We start from the raw sequence: 18823 nt of genomic DNA on the forward strand, positions 1-18823 counted from the left end.
TCGCTGCAAGATGTGTGCGAGATGAAAGGAGGCTTGTAAGAAATGGCGGGTTCCGGATGGAGTGGTCGGGGTAAGCTGAGGCGGCAGCCATTGGCCATTGCAAATGAAACATGTTTGGCTTTATCGCATTTATTGACGACTCCGCTGGGACGTTTTGCTTGCCTTTTTCCTCAGCCACCGAAGCCAGATCAAACAATGCCACATGGGAGGCACCGGGGGGGAGGGTCGTCTGGGAGGGGATTCCGCCTCGAATTGCGCTATCGAACAGCTCCAAACAGACTTATAAAAACATTATTTTATATGCATGGGTGTGGGGCAGATTTAAGCGGCGGCGGGAAAACTAAAATCACTTAGAAAACCAGTCAAAGATAAACAGAAAGAAATGATGAATGTGAAGGGAATCAATATGTTAACATTAAGTATTCAAACGATATTGATTTGAAACTGCTTCAAAAAATACCTTAACTTTTAAAATATATAGGCTAAACGGAGGGGAAAAATATTTAAAAATATTTAATATTTTTGTATTTTTCAGAAAAAAGAATTACATAAAATTTCCTTAAACTTATCCTTGAACTTAAAGAAAAGGTGAAATAAGAGTTAAACAGTGCAGTTTTCTCTTAGTAAAATATGAAAGTCAGCATCAGGTGACCTAAAAAATCGAAGATATAAATATACATTTTCCCAGAATGTTCAATTTTTGTATAGCCAAGTTATTGCTCTAGTTCTCCAATTTCAACTGCATTTCTCAACAGAATATGAATAAGTTATGAGCGAACTACTGGGAAATCCTCCCTGGACGTCCGGTCACATTTAAGCATTCTACTTGTTAAGAGCTTACGCCGCGCACTTGGCTTTAAACCAGGCCAACAAATGCCACTTCATTCGGCTGATATTTGTGGCCAACACACACACACAGAGGAGTACACGCGGCAAAAATAGCAAAATCACACACATCCTTTTACCATCAATTCTCTAAGCAACAAACAAACACACGCACAAAAATATCAAGAGGGGAAAGCAGCAGGAGATGCCGCAACACGCAAAGCTCTTTTCACTACAAAACGGAAGTACATAGAACCAGGAACAGCCGAAAAGGAGGAAAAGCGGTGGAAAACCAAGGGGGAAAAGCAGGCCAACACACACAAGCACACACATGGCCACGAGCTTAGAGAAAAATACTGTGGCAAAAACTACACACCATCGCTGGGGGAACTGGAAACAGGAGAGCACGAGATATTCATTCTATCGTAAAATAGGTGAGCCATGCGAGTGTGTGCGAGCTGGCTAGTGTGGAAAAAACAAGCGCCAACGCTCTGGTCAACGGATAACAAAACATAAATAATAACGACAGCCGAGTCAGCCAAGGATGCTGGGGAGAAGGCGCATGTATCTGAGCTATAAGCCCGGGTATCTGGTGCAAGTGGCCCAAGGGCAGCGGCACCTTCTGGCCCAAATCAGATCGCCACAGATCCACGGAAGTCATACTCAGCAGTTGTAATATCTCTGGGAATTTAATTAACACATTTCGATATAGATTTGCATCCATTAAAGCAACTTTAATTCGAAGAATATAATATTTCAATGAGTTAAGAAAATTCTATAAATTAATACAGAATTATTCCGAATCTTAAATAGGCTTGTTGATGGGCATATTATTCAGAAATAATTTAAATCCGAGTTTATTAAATATAAAGAAATTATTATTACTAAAAATGTCAACATAACAGCCACCAACAATTGCAATTATATGTATAAATTCGACTACTCAATATATGCCGAATTTTAGAAATAATGAGTACTACTAAATTAAAAATTGTCTTGAAAATAAAAAATCCATATTGTATCTCAATGTTAAGTGAATGTAGGTAAGTTTAATTAGGGAAATGTATTACAAAGGTTTCCTATTTAACTTCAATTATGGTAAGTATTTCTTACAAGACAAACTGGAGCTCATTTATGTAAATACTCCCAAAAATTGATTTACTGAAATACAATTGGATTTCTTTTAGTTTTAGCCCATAAATTTAAATGGTATAAACCTTACTAAAATATTGTAAATTACTTTAGACGACACTATCTTACAAGTTTAAGAAATAATGCAAAATAGCACTTTAAATGTTCTGAAAATGGGTAAGAGATCGCTTTTATTCATCAGCAAAATACTCCCCGTTCCGGTGGCCGTTCAATTGAAATGGAAAACGCTTTTGGCTCGCCCCGGCTTGGCTTCCTGGAATATCCTTAATCGCCATGTCCTATCGGTTTCCTGTGAGCCAGAACAAAAACAACCGAAAACCCGACCGGACAGGGGCCAAAAAATGGAAGGGCAGGATAAGGATAAATCCCCCCCAATGGCTGCAGAATAATGTGAATGTGAACGCGCATATAACTCATTTATTCATTTACTATATATATGAGAGCAGTAAAAGTTGTGGGCAAGGAAAACAGAGAAGAAAATACAGTTTTGTGAGAATTTATAAATACGAAAATATGGAGGGGCTTTTAAAGGGATGCCAGCTTCAAAATTCCGAGCTCCCTCCCCAATAAATATATAAAGGGAATTTGTGTGCTTGCATGCATTGATGCTTGCGTTTGATTTAATAGTTTATTAAGATACGAGCACCAAGTGCAGATTACGGCGGGCGAATTTGCTTTGTGGTTCGTTCGTTACCACCCAAAATACCCACCCAAAAAGCCCCCCCTCACTATCCCCCGAAAGCAACCCCTCTTACTATTACCCCCCAGAAACCCTTCAAGACACTTAAATGCGACGACCACTGGATTTTGGCTGTGGTTTATGGGCTTGAGCTGGGGCATAAATAGATTTCGGGTTTCTCGCTTTCCCAAGGAGTCGCGCGGAGGGAAACGTGAATTTCCGCCCTGGCCGTTAGGTACAGGACTAGTTTCAGCATAAAACTGTTGAATTCAATGGATTTCGCGCGAATGAAATGCGTTTGAGCGTGCCTTCTCAATCAATTCATTTATCCGCCCGTTTAGTATTTATACACCGGTTTTCATTTGGTATTTACGCAGTATTTATTTTCATATTTATCTCATTGCTTTTCCGCTGTAACTGCTTCATTTTCATTGCCAATTTGTTGCGCTCGTTTAAAAGGCTCATAAATTAATATTTTCACGCTTTAAATGCCACAACAGGCGTACAGGATACGGGAATACATATTATACACATTATGGGTTTGTATGTGCCTGCTCGCTAGACGATTAAAATGGCTGTTAATGACAAGTGAACGTTATAAATTACAGCAATGAAGATATATTTTTTTCCTCCGCCCTCCACACGATGACGGTGATGTTGAGATGCTGTGATGATGATGATGAGCATGCGGATGGTTGATGGGTTGTATCTGCCGGAGACACTGAAGTCTGCCTAATTATTTAGGATCAAGCGGCAGGGAAATGTTAATGCCAGTGCCGAACAATGGAAATTAAGGCCAAGCCGTAGACAAAGTCGCAGCTCCAGCTTCGATCTAATGATGTTGTCTTGGCCTGTTCTACGCCTTGCTGTTATTAATGATGCCCTATATGACATACTCCCACACGAGTTATATGTATACATATATACGTTGGCACACCTTCCACCGCCTGCGGCTAAGTTGGAGTTTTGGATATCATTGCCTTTAAATTACGTATAGGCTATATTTTCCTCCAGTTCTCACAAACTCGCTGCACAAAGAAAAATCACCTTACATAAGTTAGATTTTGTCTTTGGGTATCATTTCCCATCTTTTGAAAAGAAAATACCATCCCAGTTTCTTACTTATAATAATAATATTTATTTGAAATATTTTAGTTGGATTTTTATATGGCCATAATATTTTGATAATCTGGACTCATTTTCACAATATATGATTAAATATTATTTTGGACTTCTTCAAAATATCTATTATATAATTTCTGAATAATAAATCTTTACAAAACATGTTTACATATAAATAAATTAATATGGATTTAAAGAAAAATGTATTTTATAATATAACGATGATTTTCAGATTTGTTACTTTGAACTTTGGTGCTTTCCCTTAAAAGGTTCCTTAAAGTCTTGAGAAGACTTTTTATAAATTTGTTCAAAGTTTGTTTTTTTTAATTTATGATTCTAGATCTAATCCCATTTCCGACAACATTTCTTTAAATAAATAACCATGTTTTCCGGTGTAGTTACTATATTCGCTCTTTCCATCTCTCGTCTTGTTTAGGCAGATGTCGGATGTGGTGGGTGGTCGAGAGTGGGTGGGGTTTCTGGGGGGTGGAGTGGGTGGCTGGTGGGCGGGCTGCAGTGAGCGATTGAACTAGCAAACAACAACAACAACAGCGAAAGCGGCAATAAGGATGATGACGAGGACGCCAGCACACGGCGAAATCAATGTGTGTGATTTGCCAATTATGTGGGCTATACTGCCAGCGTTTTGGGTGTGTGTGTCAGGGGTTGCGAGTGTATGGGTATGCATTAGGGGAGGGGTGTGCGTGAGTGTGTGTGTGCGCCTCGTCATTACCGCTGTTTCCATTTCCGGCAGACAGGCGAGGCTTCGATGTCAATTTCATAAGCAATTTACCCAGACAGCGAGGGGGGCGCAGGGACATCGAGGTGAATCCCATTCGATTTGCCAACTGTTGAGGTTGAAATATATTTTTCGTGGTGGGAAATTGAGTGGGCCCCCTAATTAACCAATTTTCCCCGCTTCATGTAAAAGGGAGCATTTCACACGTTCCACAGACGGCGGCGTCGACCCCACTGTTTTGTCCTAATTATTGTCCTGCCATAAACAACACAAAGGACCAAAAGGAGAGACAAAAGTAATGGCCACCATAATTCACAGTTACTTATTGTTTATCTGTTCGTTTGCCCCGGCTCAATGTGGGCCATAATTTAACTGGCCCAAGCGAATCTTTCGCCTGCTTTCTCTTCGTTCGATTTAACGGCAGCCCCAATGATTTTGCACCACCTCCATTAAACTCCCAGTGCCAACTCTGTGATTTAAATGATGCGAATTAATTTGGAGAATTTTCAACTCCCCCACATTGGCAACCTGGGCAACAGCAACAACAACAATGGAAAGGATAAAGCGGAGGAAAGCAGGAAAGCCGGGAAAACAATTGCCAGGCTGGGAGAAAAAACAAGGCCAAGGAAAATCTCAGTGCACATAACCGAAAGCCAAAATCGTGGCCATAACTATGTGCGGCTACCAGAGAAGGAAATGGCAAACAGACAAAAAATAAAAACACAGCAAAAAGTGTATGCGGGAAACAAAAGGAAGCGCCCGGAACAAAACAATGCAACTCGGGGCCTTTCGATGTGTGAAGAGGGGGTCTTTCGTAGAGCCACAGCAGATTGCATAAAAAATAGTTGAAGAGCCGGACAGCAACAACGAGAACAACAACGGCAGAGGCAGCAGCAACAAGAGCCCACCACATTGGTGGGAAACATCTCTTTTGGGTGGTGATGCAAGGGGGAAAAGTAGGGGGAGGCTCTGGCGTAGGCGAAAGTTTAAACAACTATTTATTATAAAATACAGAAACTACAAAATACTCAAATGAAATAAGCAAGAGGAGCTCAGAAGAGTTAAGGATTATTTGATGACCTAAAATGGCAGTAAGAAATATTTATGGTAAGAAAACAACTGGATAAATGTAAATAAATATGAAAATAAGAAACAATTTAAGCTTAAAGGAATTATAGCAATAAATAAAGCCAATTATTTAGATCTCTATTCAAGCATAAGTCATGTTCAGGAAAAATAATATAATAATATTTAAGAGTATCTAGTAATACCCTTAAGTGTCTAAAAGAATATATTAAGCACTGTAAGAATGTATCGGTTATATTTAACCAAGACTTCCTTTTCAGTTCAAGCCACCAGATTAAAAAGTAAAGCTCCAACCTTCTTGGTATGTTACTTAAATGAGGGAGATAATTTAAATTCTTTTATAAAAAATACAGGTATAGCCTCCTTTGAAGATCTTTTTTATAGGCAATCTCTCACCTGGCCTCGGCCCTATTTTACAGGGTATTCAAACTATTAAACTCACACAAAGCGAGATAAATTCAGGCAGACAACAGCTGAGCATGAAGGTGGCATCAGCTTTTTTGAGACAGCAGGAGGTCCGACCAGAAAGACCGAGCTCACCCAAACCAAACCAAAACGAGCGAAACGAGACCAAACCAGACCCAGAGCCACCGATCCGATCCGGCCAGAACGGAACGGAGCAGGCCATCCAATCCATCCAGCACAGATGAGAGAGCATGGAAAAGCGGGAAAATCGGGAAAAGCGATGCACTGAAGCCCCAACAGAACTGCCGAGCCAAAGGAGCAACTTTTACGTGAAAATGTTCAAAATTTAATCAAATTAAAGTGAATGCGCCGCAGGCGAACATATTTCGCACGCCGAACGAAAGAGACGGATATACGGCGAGTGAAAGAGAGAGAGAGAGAAAGGCGGGCAGGATGTGCGACGAGGATAACAGGCTGGCAACTCGGCGCAAGTTTAATATGTAAATTGTTTTCACTCGGCTTTCGTTGCTTTCGACATTAAGTGGTTATCATAGCCATTTATGAGGCTGTTAAAAAGTATCTCATTAAACATAAATGTCCGCCCGCTCAACTAGAACCGCATAGATAGACAAAGTATTGGGACGGTTTTTCGAAAATCCAAATCCAGAATTTCGATGGTCGCAGCTGTTTCAGCGGTTTCCGTTGGAAAACCCCACTAAATTTGCCTCATACACACGTGTGTATACCGTGTACATAGATATTCTATCCGAATTCCGTTTACCTGTCAAACTTTTGCCATTTGTGGCCAACATATTTTGAAGTTGGCCCGCACACACAGCATTCTTGTTAGCCACCACCAACGCCACCCCCACCCAAATTCTCCACTCGCAGCCCCACAATTTTCCATCCCCCCCCATAAGTTCCACAACCCCTGAGCAATTTTGCAGAGACAGAGCCACGTTTATGCCTAAACTTTGTCAATTATTTGCGGATTTAACATTTGTAGCTGGTGCGGATTTTGATTTTTGATTTGAGTTTAAAAGGCAGCATCACAACAACAACAAGAAAACCAATAACCGTCGGGAAGTTCATAAGCTCTGCCAAAAATTACCATGGCACACTTTAAGAAAACTTTGAGCGGGCGAGTACATACATTCTAATGCAAATTGAATGGAAAATTGAAGAAGAAAACATGCAATTGATGGATATTAAAATTCATAGATATGTTTTTGGGGAGTATGTTGATTTTTGATTCCAAGTTGAAACTTTGATACTGAAAAATGGGAATGGAATGTAAAGTTAGCTAACGAATCAATTCTTTGATATTTAAAGCTATAAAGAAAATGTAGCTTTTATTGGTTGATTAAAATAAGGCTAAAACCCAAAATTAAACGTATAAAAAAAATTGGATAATTAACTGAAAGAAAGAAATAACATTTTCTGCTTGGCAATTAAAACCATGTTGATGTTTTAAAGGTGTTAAAAATAACAACTTTTTTGTTTTTAATGTCATGCAGACATTTCAATTTCCTGTTCAGCCCACCTGACTTTCACCCGCGTCATTAGCGCCATTTTTTCAATCAATAATTTTTTGCTGATATTCATGCTTGTATTTATTTTTATTCGTATTTATTTTTTAGCGAACATTTGGAATATGCACATCAAATAACTATCAATGACGTCCAAGGCCTGCCACTTGCAAATGCTGAAGTCGCGCAACAAATTATCAGCACAGACGTCAGCGGCACCTGTCGTGTGCTGTGCCACGCCCCCCCCCCCCCCCCCCTCTCGGAAAAATATCTGCCCGCCCTTTATATCACCCTCTTGAATCTCCGAAACTCACATTTCAATTCTCTTTCCCGTCTGTCCGAAAGTTATAAAAAAGAAAGCAGACAACGAGTATTGGCATAGAAAATCAAAAATAAAATACGAAAGAGATAGGGAGTTCCGGGGCAGAAAGAGGTAGATATACAGCTGAAGATTGTCACAGAAAGAGATGGCGAGAGTGAGACAAAGAGCAGATGATATTCTGTTGACGTTGACGGCAACACTTGCAATTTTGCAATTTGATTATTTTGGCAAAGGCTAAATAAATATGTATGCAAAGTGGGTGATTGAGGTGGCTTTATTTTTTTGTGGGTGGAGGTCATTCGGCACCTGGCGACTGCAGCTGTCTCGCTTGCACCCACTTCAGAGCCTCTCGCTCGCACACTCGTTTATTATGCGTAGCTCGGAGAAAGTTTCGCAAAGTAATAACGCCGCAAAAGTTCAACTTCAATTGAAATAAATTAATTTCAACATTCGGACTGACAGCGCCAACTAACTGACAATTACACACACTGCCAGATAGTGTGGGTGAGGCGGGAAAGAGCAAGTGAGATGGGGATATGAGTGAGAGAGACAGACTCACAGCGTGCCGCCCGTCGTATAAAATAGTTGAGTAACTTTGCGATTTTTTATTTTTTTTTTTGGGTTGGCTTTTCGACTGCTCCTGCTGCTATCTTTTGTTGTAAATGTAAAATAATAACGACAAAATTGCACTTTCAACTTTTTGACTTTTTCACATGCCATTGTCTGCAGCAGAAAGTTGAATTAATCGACCCGACCGCCCCCTGAACTTTCACCCCCAGAGCTCAACCCACCAAGAACTGCAGTCAGACGCATACTTGCCACATAGTTTGGCTGCCTCGACGACTGTTCCATCTTGATTGATTACATATTTCACAAGTTATTGCACAGGGCGGCAAACGGAACCGGAAGTGTGGGAATGAACCAAATGAAGGGGGGGGAGGGGGTTGGAGTGAAAGGGGTGAGAAACACACGTATTTATTAGATTTATGGCCTGGCTTTCATGTCTGTTCTGTTCAGTTCAGTTTGGCTGGGTTATAATGGATTCTGGCAAGTGTATTCACACAACTTTTAATGTATTGGAAATTTCTCTGTCTCCCCATTTCACTCCACTCTCCACTTCTCCATTTCTCTTTCTAAAATGCGCCAACATCGCATCCGTCGCACACCCGAAGGTACTAAAAAAGTAAAACTCATGTCGAAAGCGGTAAGCTGTGGCAATTGACTGAAACTGCCGGTTTAAATTAGAAAAGTTTGCACAATGTAAGTGTACAACTCCCCCTCGCTCACTCACACAAACACACTCACTCACACACACACGCACACACAAGCAGAACACACACAGATACAGATACACACACATGAGCAGAACATTCGAGCGTGTTAATTTAACGGAAAAAACGATGCCAGGACACAGCATTTCCCATTGATGGGCCCTCGAATGAAAGAGATGTCTGCGCCTGGTCAGGAATTTGTCACAAAACGAGATCCCCAACGGGATGGTTCCAAAAGTATTATTCGTTGGGAAATCTATGGGCCAAAGAACTGTTTACGACTAATTTACCTACGAGAATTTGTGGGCAGGATAAATTAACAACTGTAGAAGTAAAAGCACAAAATTACTGACAGTTCTAGAAACCTATGATTGAATTTCATATCAGGGATGGTTTTTCCAATGATATACAATGTAATTTGATATATAAGATATTTAGTTTGTTCTTGTACTTAATCTTGGTTTTAAAAACTTTACAAAAATAAATAATTCTAAAAATTCCAATAATTTTTATCATCGATTGTAGTTAAGAGAGATTTGTAAAAATATTACTAACAAAAAAGTAAATTCCTTCGTATTAACCATTATATAACCATTACCATCATAACGAATTACTTACAATATCAAAAACATTCGGTGTGTTTTTAATAATCCACATAAATTAACCTTCTTAAGACAGTACTACTGAACTTTATTGAATAACTATAAGAACATCTTATTCGAGTATGTGCAAAGCTTTTCTGCGGTTATTTATTTCGGCTATTATTTGGTCCATAACTATGCGGTTCAAGTTGATAAAATAACCTTATCTAAGGCAACGCCATTCCCGAAATCCGATCTGTGCGTATAATCCACTTATACGACCTGTTCGTGTACGCACCTCAACTCGACATTAAAGGATTTACCCAACTCAACGAATCCGGGATATTTTTTGCCCGCACACACGCACTCCAGAGGAATAAGCCAAGAGATTCATATGGGGTCCCTCCACTTTTCTTTTGTTCCGAACAAACAGCCATAAATCCTAGCCAAGTTCAAACTATATCTGCTGCCCCGGACCGTTCTGGAAATTCATTTTTTTTATAGCGCTCTTATATGGGACAGGGCAGCGTAGCCCAAAAATCCATTTCACTTATTCCCATGCACTTTTATGGCCCTAGTCCGCCAGCAATTTTGCACATTAAAGCGAACTTTTTTACATGACATATGTATGCCACTCCCCCCGTCCCCGCCCCCATTATTCTATGCCTCCCCCCCAAATAAAAAAATATAACTAACACAAATATACATTTCATATTCATGGAGGGGAGTGCTTAAAAAGCGAAGAAATTAACTCCAGCTAAAGTTGGGGGAAGAGTTTGGCGACATGTGTAAAAAAGCCGAAGAGAAAGTGGAAAGCGGAAAAGGGGCGAAAGTAGGGTATGCTGCGAGAGTAGAGGCCTACTTAGCACCCCTCGGCCAGCCCCTGATGCAGAGAATGTCCCCTCTTCTCCAGCTGCGACACTATTTTCTGCTTAGTCGGCTCATCTGCATTTTATGGTCCAAAAATATCATCATCATTTTTTCGCATTTCATTATGGCGCGGTATGCGTGTGTGTGCCAAAACACTGAAAAAAATTCTTAACATTCAATTGTTAAATTTAAAAATATGTGTTAGCCTAAGAACATGTTAAATGCTATTTTTCACTACTTTGTGATGTAAATGTTTTAAGTTTCATCTTGGCTAAAAATGTTATATTCTGGATAAGAAATGTTATTACTTGACATCATATCTTATTATATTGGATTGCAATACGGCTTTGCATATACAATACGATCTCTAAATATTATTTCTAAGTAATAAAATATAAGGAGAAAATTCTTAAAAACATATTTAAATGCATTATATAACTAACCAGAAAAGAATCAGATATTTTTTTCAAGTGCCCATTCCTCTGTGTATTTGTGTGTCCCAGCGAAAACTTAGCAGCGTCATTTAGTATGCTTCATTTCATTATGTTTCTTCCCGTTCCCCTCCGTTAGCCCCATCCAGACCCAGAAAAGTCCTCAACTGCCTACGTCTACGCTCCTTTTTTAAAACTCTTAACTTTCGCTGCAACCGCAAGCATTTTGGGCCGCATTTTGTGGGCAATCCTTCCTTCTTTTAGCCCGGTCCTCGTTGTTTGGTCCTGGCAAACGGTGCGAGAAATTGTCCTCCCTATCATTCTGCCTTCCCCTTTCTCCCTTTCCCTTTCTTTTCGGGGGTTTCTCCCATTTTTTTTTTGCTTTTGATGTCGCCTGCAATTTTTTTTCCCCCAGATATCTTGCTTTTTTTTTTTTTTGATCCGTACTGCGTAGGAAAACTCCTTCGGGTGTCCCTGCCATTTGCCTCGCACTAAGCCGCCTGCCGTCTCTTTCTATACCCCATTTGCCGTCCCGCTCTGTCAGTCATTTTTTCCTCGTAATTTTCATAAGCAGCCGTTAGACGTTGGATTTATGTTTTTAAACGCCTTTTAATATGCGAGAGGATATTCGCGCGTAGCAGCAGATCCCCAGCAAAACACAAAGCCACTCGCAAAATGCCGCATAGCCAACGTCCTAGCCACGCCCCCTGCTCAGCCTCTTTGCGCCTTAAAACCTTAAACCACCGAAACCCCCCCCCCCCCCCCCCCTCGAACATCCTTTTTGGCTCCTTCCTTGTGGCTGTCTACTTCTTGGTAACGCAGCGCAAATCCAGTGAGAATGCGTTTAAAAAAATATTATAATAATAACATTACGTAAATAATTGTTGGCTGCTGCTTGAGGGGGTGGTGTTTGGGTGGAGGGGGGACTTTGTAGGGGTGGTGGGGCTGGAAATTCTTGAGGGGGTGGGGCAGTGTTTGGGAGGCACGCGCCTCTGGAATAGCAACGGAAATCAGCTGCGTGTTGATAAGCACGCATATAGCTCCAAGGAGAGTTGCCGGCAACTGAAGGATCAGAATGTTTGGGTGGCCGGAAACAGGAGGCGGTGCCTTCGACTTCGTTTCCTTGTCTTACGAGTGTGTGTGTGTGGGTGTAATATGTGGCAGTGTGTGTGTGGGTGCCATTTGCGTGCGTATTTTTGGTGTGCTTTGCGGTTTGTCGTTCAGCCGAATCGGGAAAAAGTTACCCGGAATAAGAAGTCGAATATCAATATATACTCGGTTAGTTTGGGGATTTCATTGCAGAATAAGTCTTTAAGACATACCTCAAGTAATGACAACTTTAATGCCCTAGAAGTGTTTCTAATTCCCCAATATTTCTCATTTCAGAAGGAGGTTAGATTTAATCAGAATGCTTTTTAACAAATAGAACAAATACAGTCTCTATTAATATTATATTTGATAGGTTTTTTTTTCAGCATTTCCTTAATACATCATAAAATATTAGAAGGTGCAACCTCCATTCACAGAGAACATTACTTATATATATTTATTTATATAAAAGGTCGACAAACACTTTTCATTTTTCGTATATGTTCAATTTTAGGATGTCGTTTGGAACCAATAGTATAATGTACCCAATAATTATAGATCCAACCAATTGAAGATATAACATATGATATAAAAACATTTCCCTTTTTTTTGCTATCAACCCCTTAAGATGTTCGAATGGATCTCTTCCTGTACAAAGGGTATACCAGCATAAAGACGACAGTAAAAACCGAAAACAGAGGCACATTTGTAACGCGCTGTCTAACCGGTAGAAAATGTGCGTGTGCCAAGTGGAGAAAGAGATGGGGAATCGGCGGAAGAAAGAGAGGGGGAATCGGCGGAAGAAAGAGAGGGGTGGGCAGCGATGGCTGCAGACAGCAGCAGTTCGCAGTGGTTCCCCTTATGTCATTGCTTCTTTGCCGAAATTCTGTTGTCATCATCACTTTAAGAAGAGCTGGTGTTAAGGTGGCATTTTGGGTGGCCCAAGGGGGCGTGGCGGTGGGCGGTGGGTGGTGGGTGATGGGTTTGCAGGAAGCCAACGCAACCGACGCCTGTCAGACACAAAGTTATCTTCGCCCGTCCTGGCAGCTTTGTTGTTGTTGTCATCTTCCGTTTTTAATTTCATCTGCCATTTACTGCTACTTATGACACATCCTTTTGCCATCCCCACCTCGAACCACACACTCCCAAAAAACCACGAAAACGAATAATTTTTTTTTGGGATTTTTTTTTTTGCTGGTTTGTATCTTCTTTTTTTTATATAGCATTTTGAGGGAGATTGTATATCAGAGTGAGAACTGTATTTTGTAGGAATTTAGAGAAGGCATGACCAAGATACAAAAGACTATTAGTTACAAAAATGCTTACTAAATATTTTTTGAAACTTGTTAATTAAAACATGTGCTTGTAAGATCGTTTTAAATTAGTATATCAATCATCAGAAATCAGTTTTAAATGGTATAAAGAGTAATAAAGTAAGGATTATTTTGTTTTTCCAGCAACCCTTACCTTTAAACAGTAAATTTATTTTGCTGTCTTATTTTCTTATATCATTATAAAGGGATTAATATTACTTTTTCGATTTCCTTTGGTACTTACCTTGGGATGTGCTCGGCGCGGAAAAGCTACTTTCGGATCGACCTGCGGGCAAGAAAGAGAAAGATAGAGAAAATATAGCATGAGTCGATGGAAGATCCGTAGGAAATCGTATGCTTAATGACATTTAAATGAAAAGAACATTTCGCACAACTCTTCATATTAATAGCCGTGCATAAATCATGCATAAGCCTGCACTGCACATTAAATGAAATTGCCTCAAGGGGAAAGGGGGGCGGTTCTTGGTATGGGTTTTGGTTGGATGGTTGGGGTGGTACCATGGGTTGGATGCTGCTATGGATGGTGTCTGCTAGCGGGTGACTTCAAGCTGAGCACGCACGAATTAACGCGTAACAAATTGCCCGGCCAGCGGGCGTAAGGAGAAAAAAAAAACGCAGCAGCTTCTACCCAATAAGCAGCGTCATTAAAAATAATTAAAAATCATAAAAATTCAATTTTAAGCATTTTCGCCTGGTCTATCTTTCAGCTTCTGCCAGCGCTTTTCCTGATTTTCCTGTCTCGCCTTTCGCCATTTGGCGTTCGAGCTGCGGCTTTCATATTAGTGCAAGGACACAGCTCGTCCTGACAGCCGGAATAAAAAATCTGGTAGCCGAGGGTGGCACTAAATCCTGTCAGCTGAAGTGCTGCTGTTGCATTTATCCGGCTATCTTAAGCCAATGAAGGAGCCGTGAAGGCAAGGAAGCAACGCAATATCCTCTGGCGATAATAATTCGCACATACAGTGTATATACACGGGGAAAATCTGTCACAGGATAGGCAGGACATGCGGCCAGCTTTGGTTGCCATTGCCGTTTCTGTTTTTGTTCGTGTTGTGTTTTGCCGTTTGCCGTGTTGATTTCCTGTGTGCAGGACGAAAAACAAGAGAAGCCGCACGGCGGGAAATTGATTTTTAGATTAAAATTAAAACTAATCAGCGCTGAGTGCCGAACGGTTTACGGTTTTCGGAGGTTGTCGATGTCGATGCTTTTGCCTTTTTGAAATACATCAGGCCGAAAAACCGTAACGAAATGAAATGAATTCGTTTCGTTTTGCGTCGCTGTGCAGCCAAACGGAAACACGAAAATCCCTGACCATCCGAAAGTCAGGAAGACGTGTATATAGTGGATATATATCTATATGCACATAGATATAAACATTACACGTAGTCGCATGTAAATGCAGTTGCGGAACAAACAAAAACGGCGGCTCAAAAAAAAAATTGCACATAAATGCTGGCTGCGCATTTTATTTACAGTTGGCGAGCATAAAAGGATGATCGGATGGACAACGGACATCGGACCGCAGGACGAAGGACCAAAACAGTCCGGCTTCACTCAATTAGGCTAATGCCCATGCGGCGTATGCGTAATGCGTGGGCATGTATCATTAGCGGGTCTCCACTGTACTCCCGCCGGCAGCTAATCAATTGCCATTTCCACCTATAGAAAAGGCGGAAGGAAGGCGCTTTCGGAAATGTATTTATGCAGAGGAATGAACAGCGCTTGCCGAAGCCGATTAATTAAATGGATAAAATGGAGATACGACATCTTGGCGGTAAACTGACTAATAACGCGGATTGGAAATGAATGGAATATACCTAACTAAGGTATAGAAAAAATTACATTTTGTAGCCAAATGTTAGAAAATCAAAAAGATTGTATCAATTTATTCAAATTAATTTTTTTTAGATGTATACTTACTCAACTTCATTTTGTTTAATATAACAAATATATTTTATATATATATATTTTAATTTTCATAAAACAGATTACTTCAATTTTTTTAATAGTAAAAAAATATATATATTATCTTTTAATTTTTACTTTTCAAAAATCAGTTTCCAGTCCTAAAAGGCTAAATTTTTCGCAAAAGGGTAACTAAAAAAATAACCATTGCAGCTCATTGATGTTCATCGCGCCTGTCATATCAGCTAATTAAAAATTGTTTGGCTTTTTGGGCCCTATTTTTTGGCAACTTTTGCATGCCTCTTTTTTTAGCCATACTGTTATGCTTTGACTTTCTAATTGCTGTCAATAGAGGGCTGGGGAAATATTGGGGGTATGATGATGATGATGCTTTTGAGCAAATATTTAGCATAGTTAAAGTGGAGTTTTGCTGTTTGAAAAATAACAAAAAAAAGCGATGAGTTCGTGTGTAACATTTACCTTTTTGCCATCCAGCTCGTGTGTGCCTTGGGTGAGTACCTTATCTACGCTATTTGGATCGCTGAATGTGACAAAGCCGAAGCCTCTGCAAGTAGATTTGGAAGGAGATGTAAACAGGAGACGGTTAGCGAGAAGTTCGGCAAATATTTACCCAAGCCAAGAGCCAAGTAACTGAACCTGAACCAGAGCCAGGACCAAAAAACCAGAACGGGGACCAGAAAAACAGAAAGAGCGAAACAGGAGACCCGGCCAAAGTTGAACCTGCCATCGTCAGTTTAGCACGTGCGCCAATTAGGCGCTCAAATTACATCAAAATATTGCCGGCAAAAGGGGGGAGTGTAGGGCTAAGAGACGGGGCCAAATGAGCAGTCTAAGTCCCCCCAGTATCTCCCATCCCGCAAATGCCCCTTTTTCCGAACTGTTCGAAGGCAGACGCTTACAAGCCATTACACGCCGTACCGCATCTCGCTCTACAAAATGGTGTTCCTGTGCCCGTTTCTTTCGTTCGTGTTGTGATAAACTTATTCTTGTTAAATATTTAATTAAAATGCTTATTATCTCGCACTGCATTTTAATGAGTCTCCCATGCCAGCGAAACGAAACGAAACGAAACGAGACAGGCAAAGACAACAAACCAGCTCAGAGATTTTGGGCTGTGGCAAGGCTGTGCTGCCCCCTTTTAACCCCTCCTCACCACGCCGCCTGTGTGCACGTTTATGTTTATTTGAGTTTTGCCACTTGGCAGCAACGCTTAACGATGCCTCGCCTCCTTTGCTGCGAAACTCACAACTTCTTTCAGAGCCCGGCCCAGACACATGCTCGTATTTGTCTTGCTCTTTTAAGCCCACCATTGGTGGCAGTACCACCAGTAACCCACCCACCCACACCCATCGGAAACCACCCGGCCTGCACCACCAACCCACTCAATCCGAGCCCACCGAGAACCGCAAGCACAGACAGTAATTAACGACGATTCTATTGCAATTGTGGCAATTGTTACGGTCCTGATTCCACTTTGTGTGGCCCAGAAACCAGGATGGGATCGCCGGCCAGGCCCAGTTAACATATTCAGGTCCGAATGGTCAACTAGCGATGGCTAAAAGCCAAACAACCCGTGATGAAAACACACATATACCTTCGGTTTCAGGTGTGTCACGGTCAAGATAGAAATGTTTAGAGCAGTAATAGTGATTATTTAAAGGGTTTCACTTGAGTTCCAACGGAAATCAATTAGATAAAGAAATACCAATAAATATTTAATATAGAATCCTATAAATCATAATCTAATAATGTTAAGGCTATAAAACGTATGATATCTTTTATAGGAATAACCATTAAATATGTTTGAACTTAAGTGGCATTATAAAATGCCAGTGTATCAATATAATTTCGCAGAACAGTTCTATATAATATTTGGCCCTGACCTTGCGATAAATCATAAATACAGGCTATTTCCAAATAATTAACTGGCTAAAAGCTATACTCTGTCATTAATGGCGGAATAAGTGCAGAGCAATTAATTTGTACAACTGCATTTATAATAAGCTGAGTTACTAGTTCAGCTGCTTGCAAATGGATCGAAATAACTCATATAGTAGTTGGCACTTTAAATTGAAATTTAATCAGCACAAAATGCAAGGCACTTGCAAAATGGCAATTTCCAAATTAAAAGCACAAATGTAAGCGCAAATGTTTTTCTTTGCAATCCTGAAATACCAAGCTAGTTAATTTCATTACAATAATGCATGCGTGTCATAGAAATTCTCGGTAATTTCCATTTATCCCCACCCTTAACCCACCGAACCCGATTCGTATAGCTGGCTTAACCCATCTCAACCCCTTTTCTGCTCCACTTTTGACATACAGTTTTATTGTTTGCGTTTTTCCATACAATTTACTTGTCAGTTAAATCATTTGTAATTGAAAGTTAAACAGATAATGCGGACATGTAATTGTTTCATTGAAATTTTATTGCCTACTGAAGGGCAATTATTCATAAGCAAGGATTAAATTTGAGGTTGTGCTAAATTTAATACGGAAAATCAAAGTTTTTCCTGTGGGGATTACCCCACACAATCCATAATCCCCCGTAAAATGTGTTTGCTGCTCTCCAATGGACATTCTTTTGGCTATATTGTATCGGTGTTTTGCCATATAAATTGCTATTCAACAACGATGGCAACAAACAATTGCTTGTTGCAAATTTATAAAAACAATTTGCATATGAAAAAGGATTGCCCAGGACAGACCCGAGTGTCTTTGATTTTCCCCGCCCCCATTTTCCAGCCCATCTACGTGCCATGGATAAGTCATTATTTGTTGCTGTGGCTGTTGTTGTCCTGGTATTGGCTTTCTGGATTCTCGTACAGCTGGCACGGTCTGGTACATATTAAATAAACATTTTATCGTATTTATAGACGAACAATTTGTGCAATGTGCAATTTGCGAAAAAGAGGCCTGCACCTATTAATATTGATTTAAATGGGCGATTTTGGGGGTGGCTGGTTAGCTGAGAGCTTTTCCAGAGTGGTTCGGTAGTAGGCGTAACTTCAATCCAATGTTCAAGTGGGTCACACAAAATTGCCGAGCAAAAAGAGGGGGAGGGCAAGTGCCACAAAGTTGAGGACAGAGATTGTTGCAATTTCTGGGGTGGCGCTGGTGGGGGCAACTCAAAGTGAAAAGCCACAAATTTAAAAGGCAAAACTCAAAAATAATGTGTCTCCTGTGTGCAATTTACTCACAAATTCAGATTCAATTTATGCAACTCGAGGCAGACCGGCATCCGCACGAGAAACAGGGACAGGGATAGCAGAAGAGCGAGACAGAAAGAGTGGTGGGGAGGGGGGATGGAGTGCTCAGGATAACAACAGAATGTGTGCAGGCAACAACAATGAAAAAACGCACACACAAATACACAGGGAAAATAAGGAGAGTAGAACCAGGACTTGGGTACCGACATAAGCAAATATTTTATAATATTTATCAGAACTTAAAAAATATGAT

General features: G+C 40.5%; 1 protein-coding gene across 8 annotated transcripts in view; it reads right to left on the reverse strand.

Moving 5' to 3' along the window:
- Window positions 1-18823, reverse strand: part of LOC119553817 (RNA-binding protein Musashi homolog Rbp6) — a 185806-nt gene that overhangs the window by 90105 nt on the left and 76878 nt on the right. For all 8 annotated transcript variants that reach the window (XR_005219785.1, XM_037864442.1, XM_037864443.1 and 5 more), the window contains exons 5-6: window positions 15821-15905; window positions 13659-13700 (exon numbers count right to left, since the gene is read on the reverse strand). Coding sequence is in view for 7 of the 8 variants with exons in the window: in XM_037864442.1 (XP_037720370.1) it covers window positions 13659-13700; window positions 15821-15905 (127 nt within the window). In the remaining variant the exon portion in view is untranslated. The remainder of the gene's footprint in view (window positions 1-13658; window positions 13701-15820; window positions 15906-18823) is intronic.

The sequence above is a fragment of the Drosophila subpulchrella genome, chromosome 3L (genome assembly GCF_014743375.2).
Source record: "Drosophila subpulchrella strain 33 F10 #4 breed RU33 chromosome 3L, RU_Dsub_v1.1 Primary Assembly, whole genome shotgun sequence".
NCBI classification, from domain to species: domain Eukaryota; kingdom Metazoa; phylum Arthropoda; class Insecta; order Diptera; family Drosophilidae; genus Drosophila; species Drosophila subpulchrella.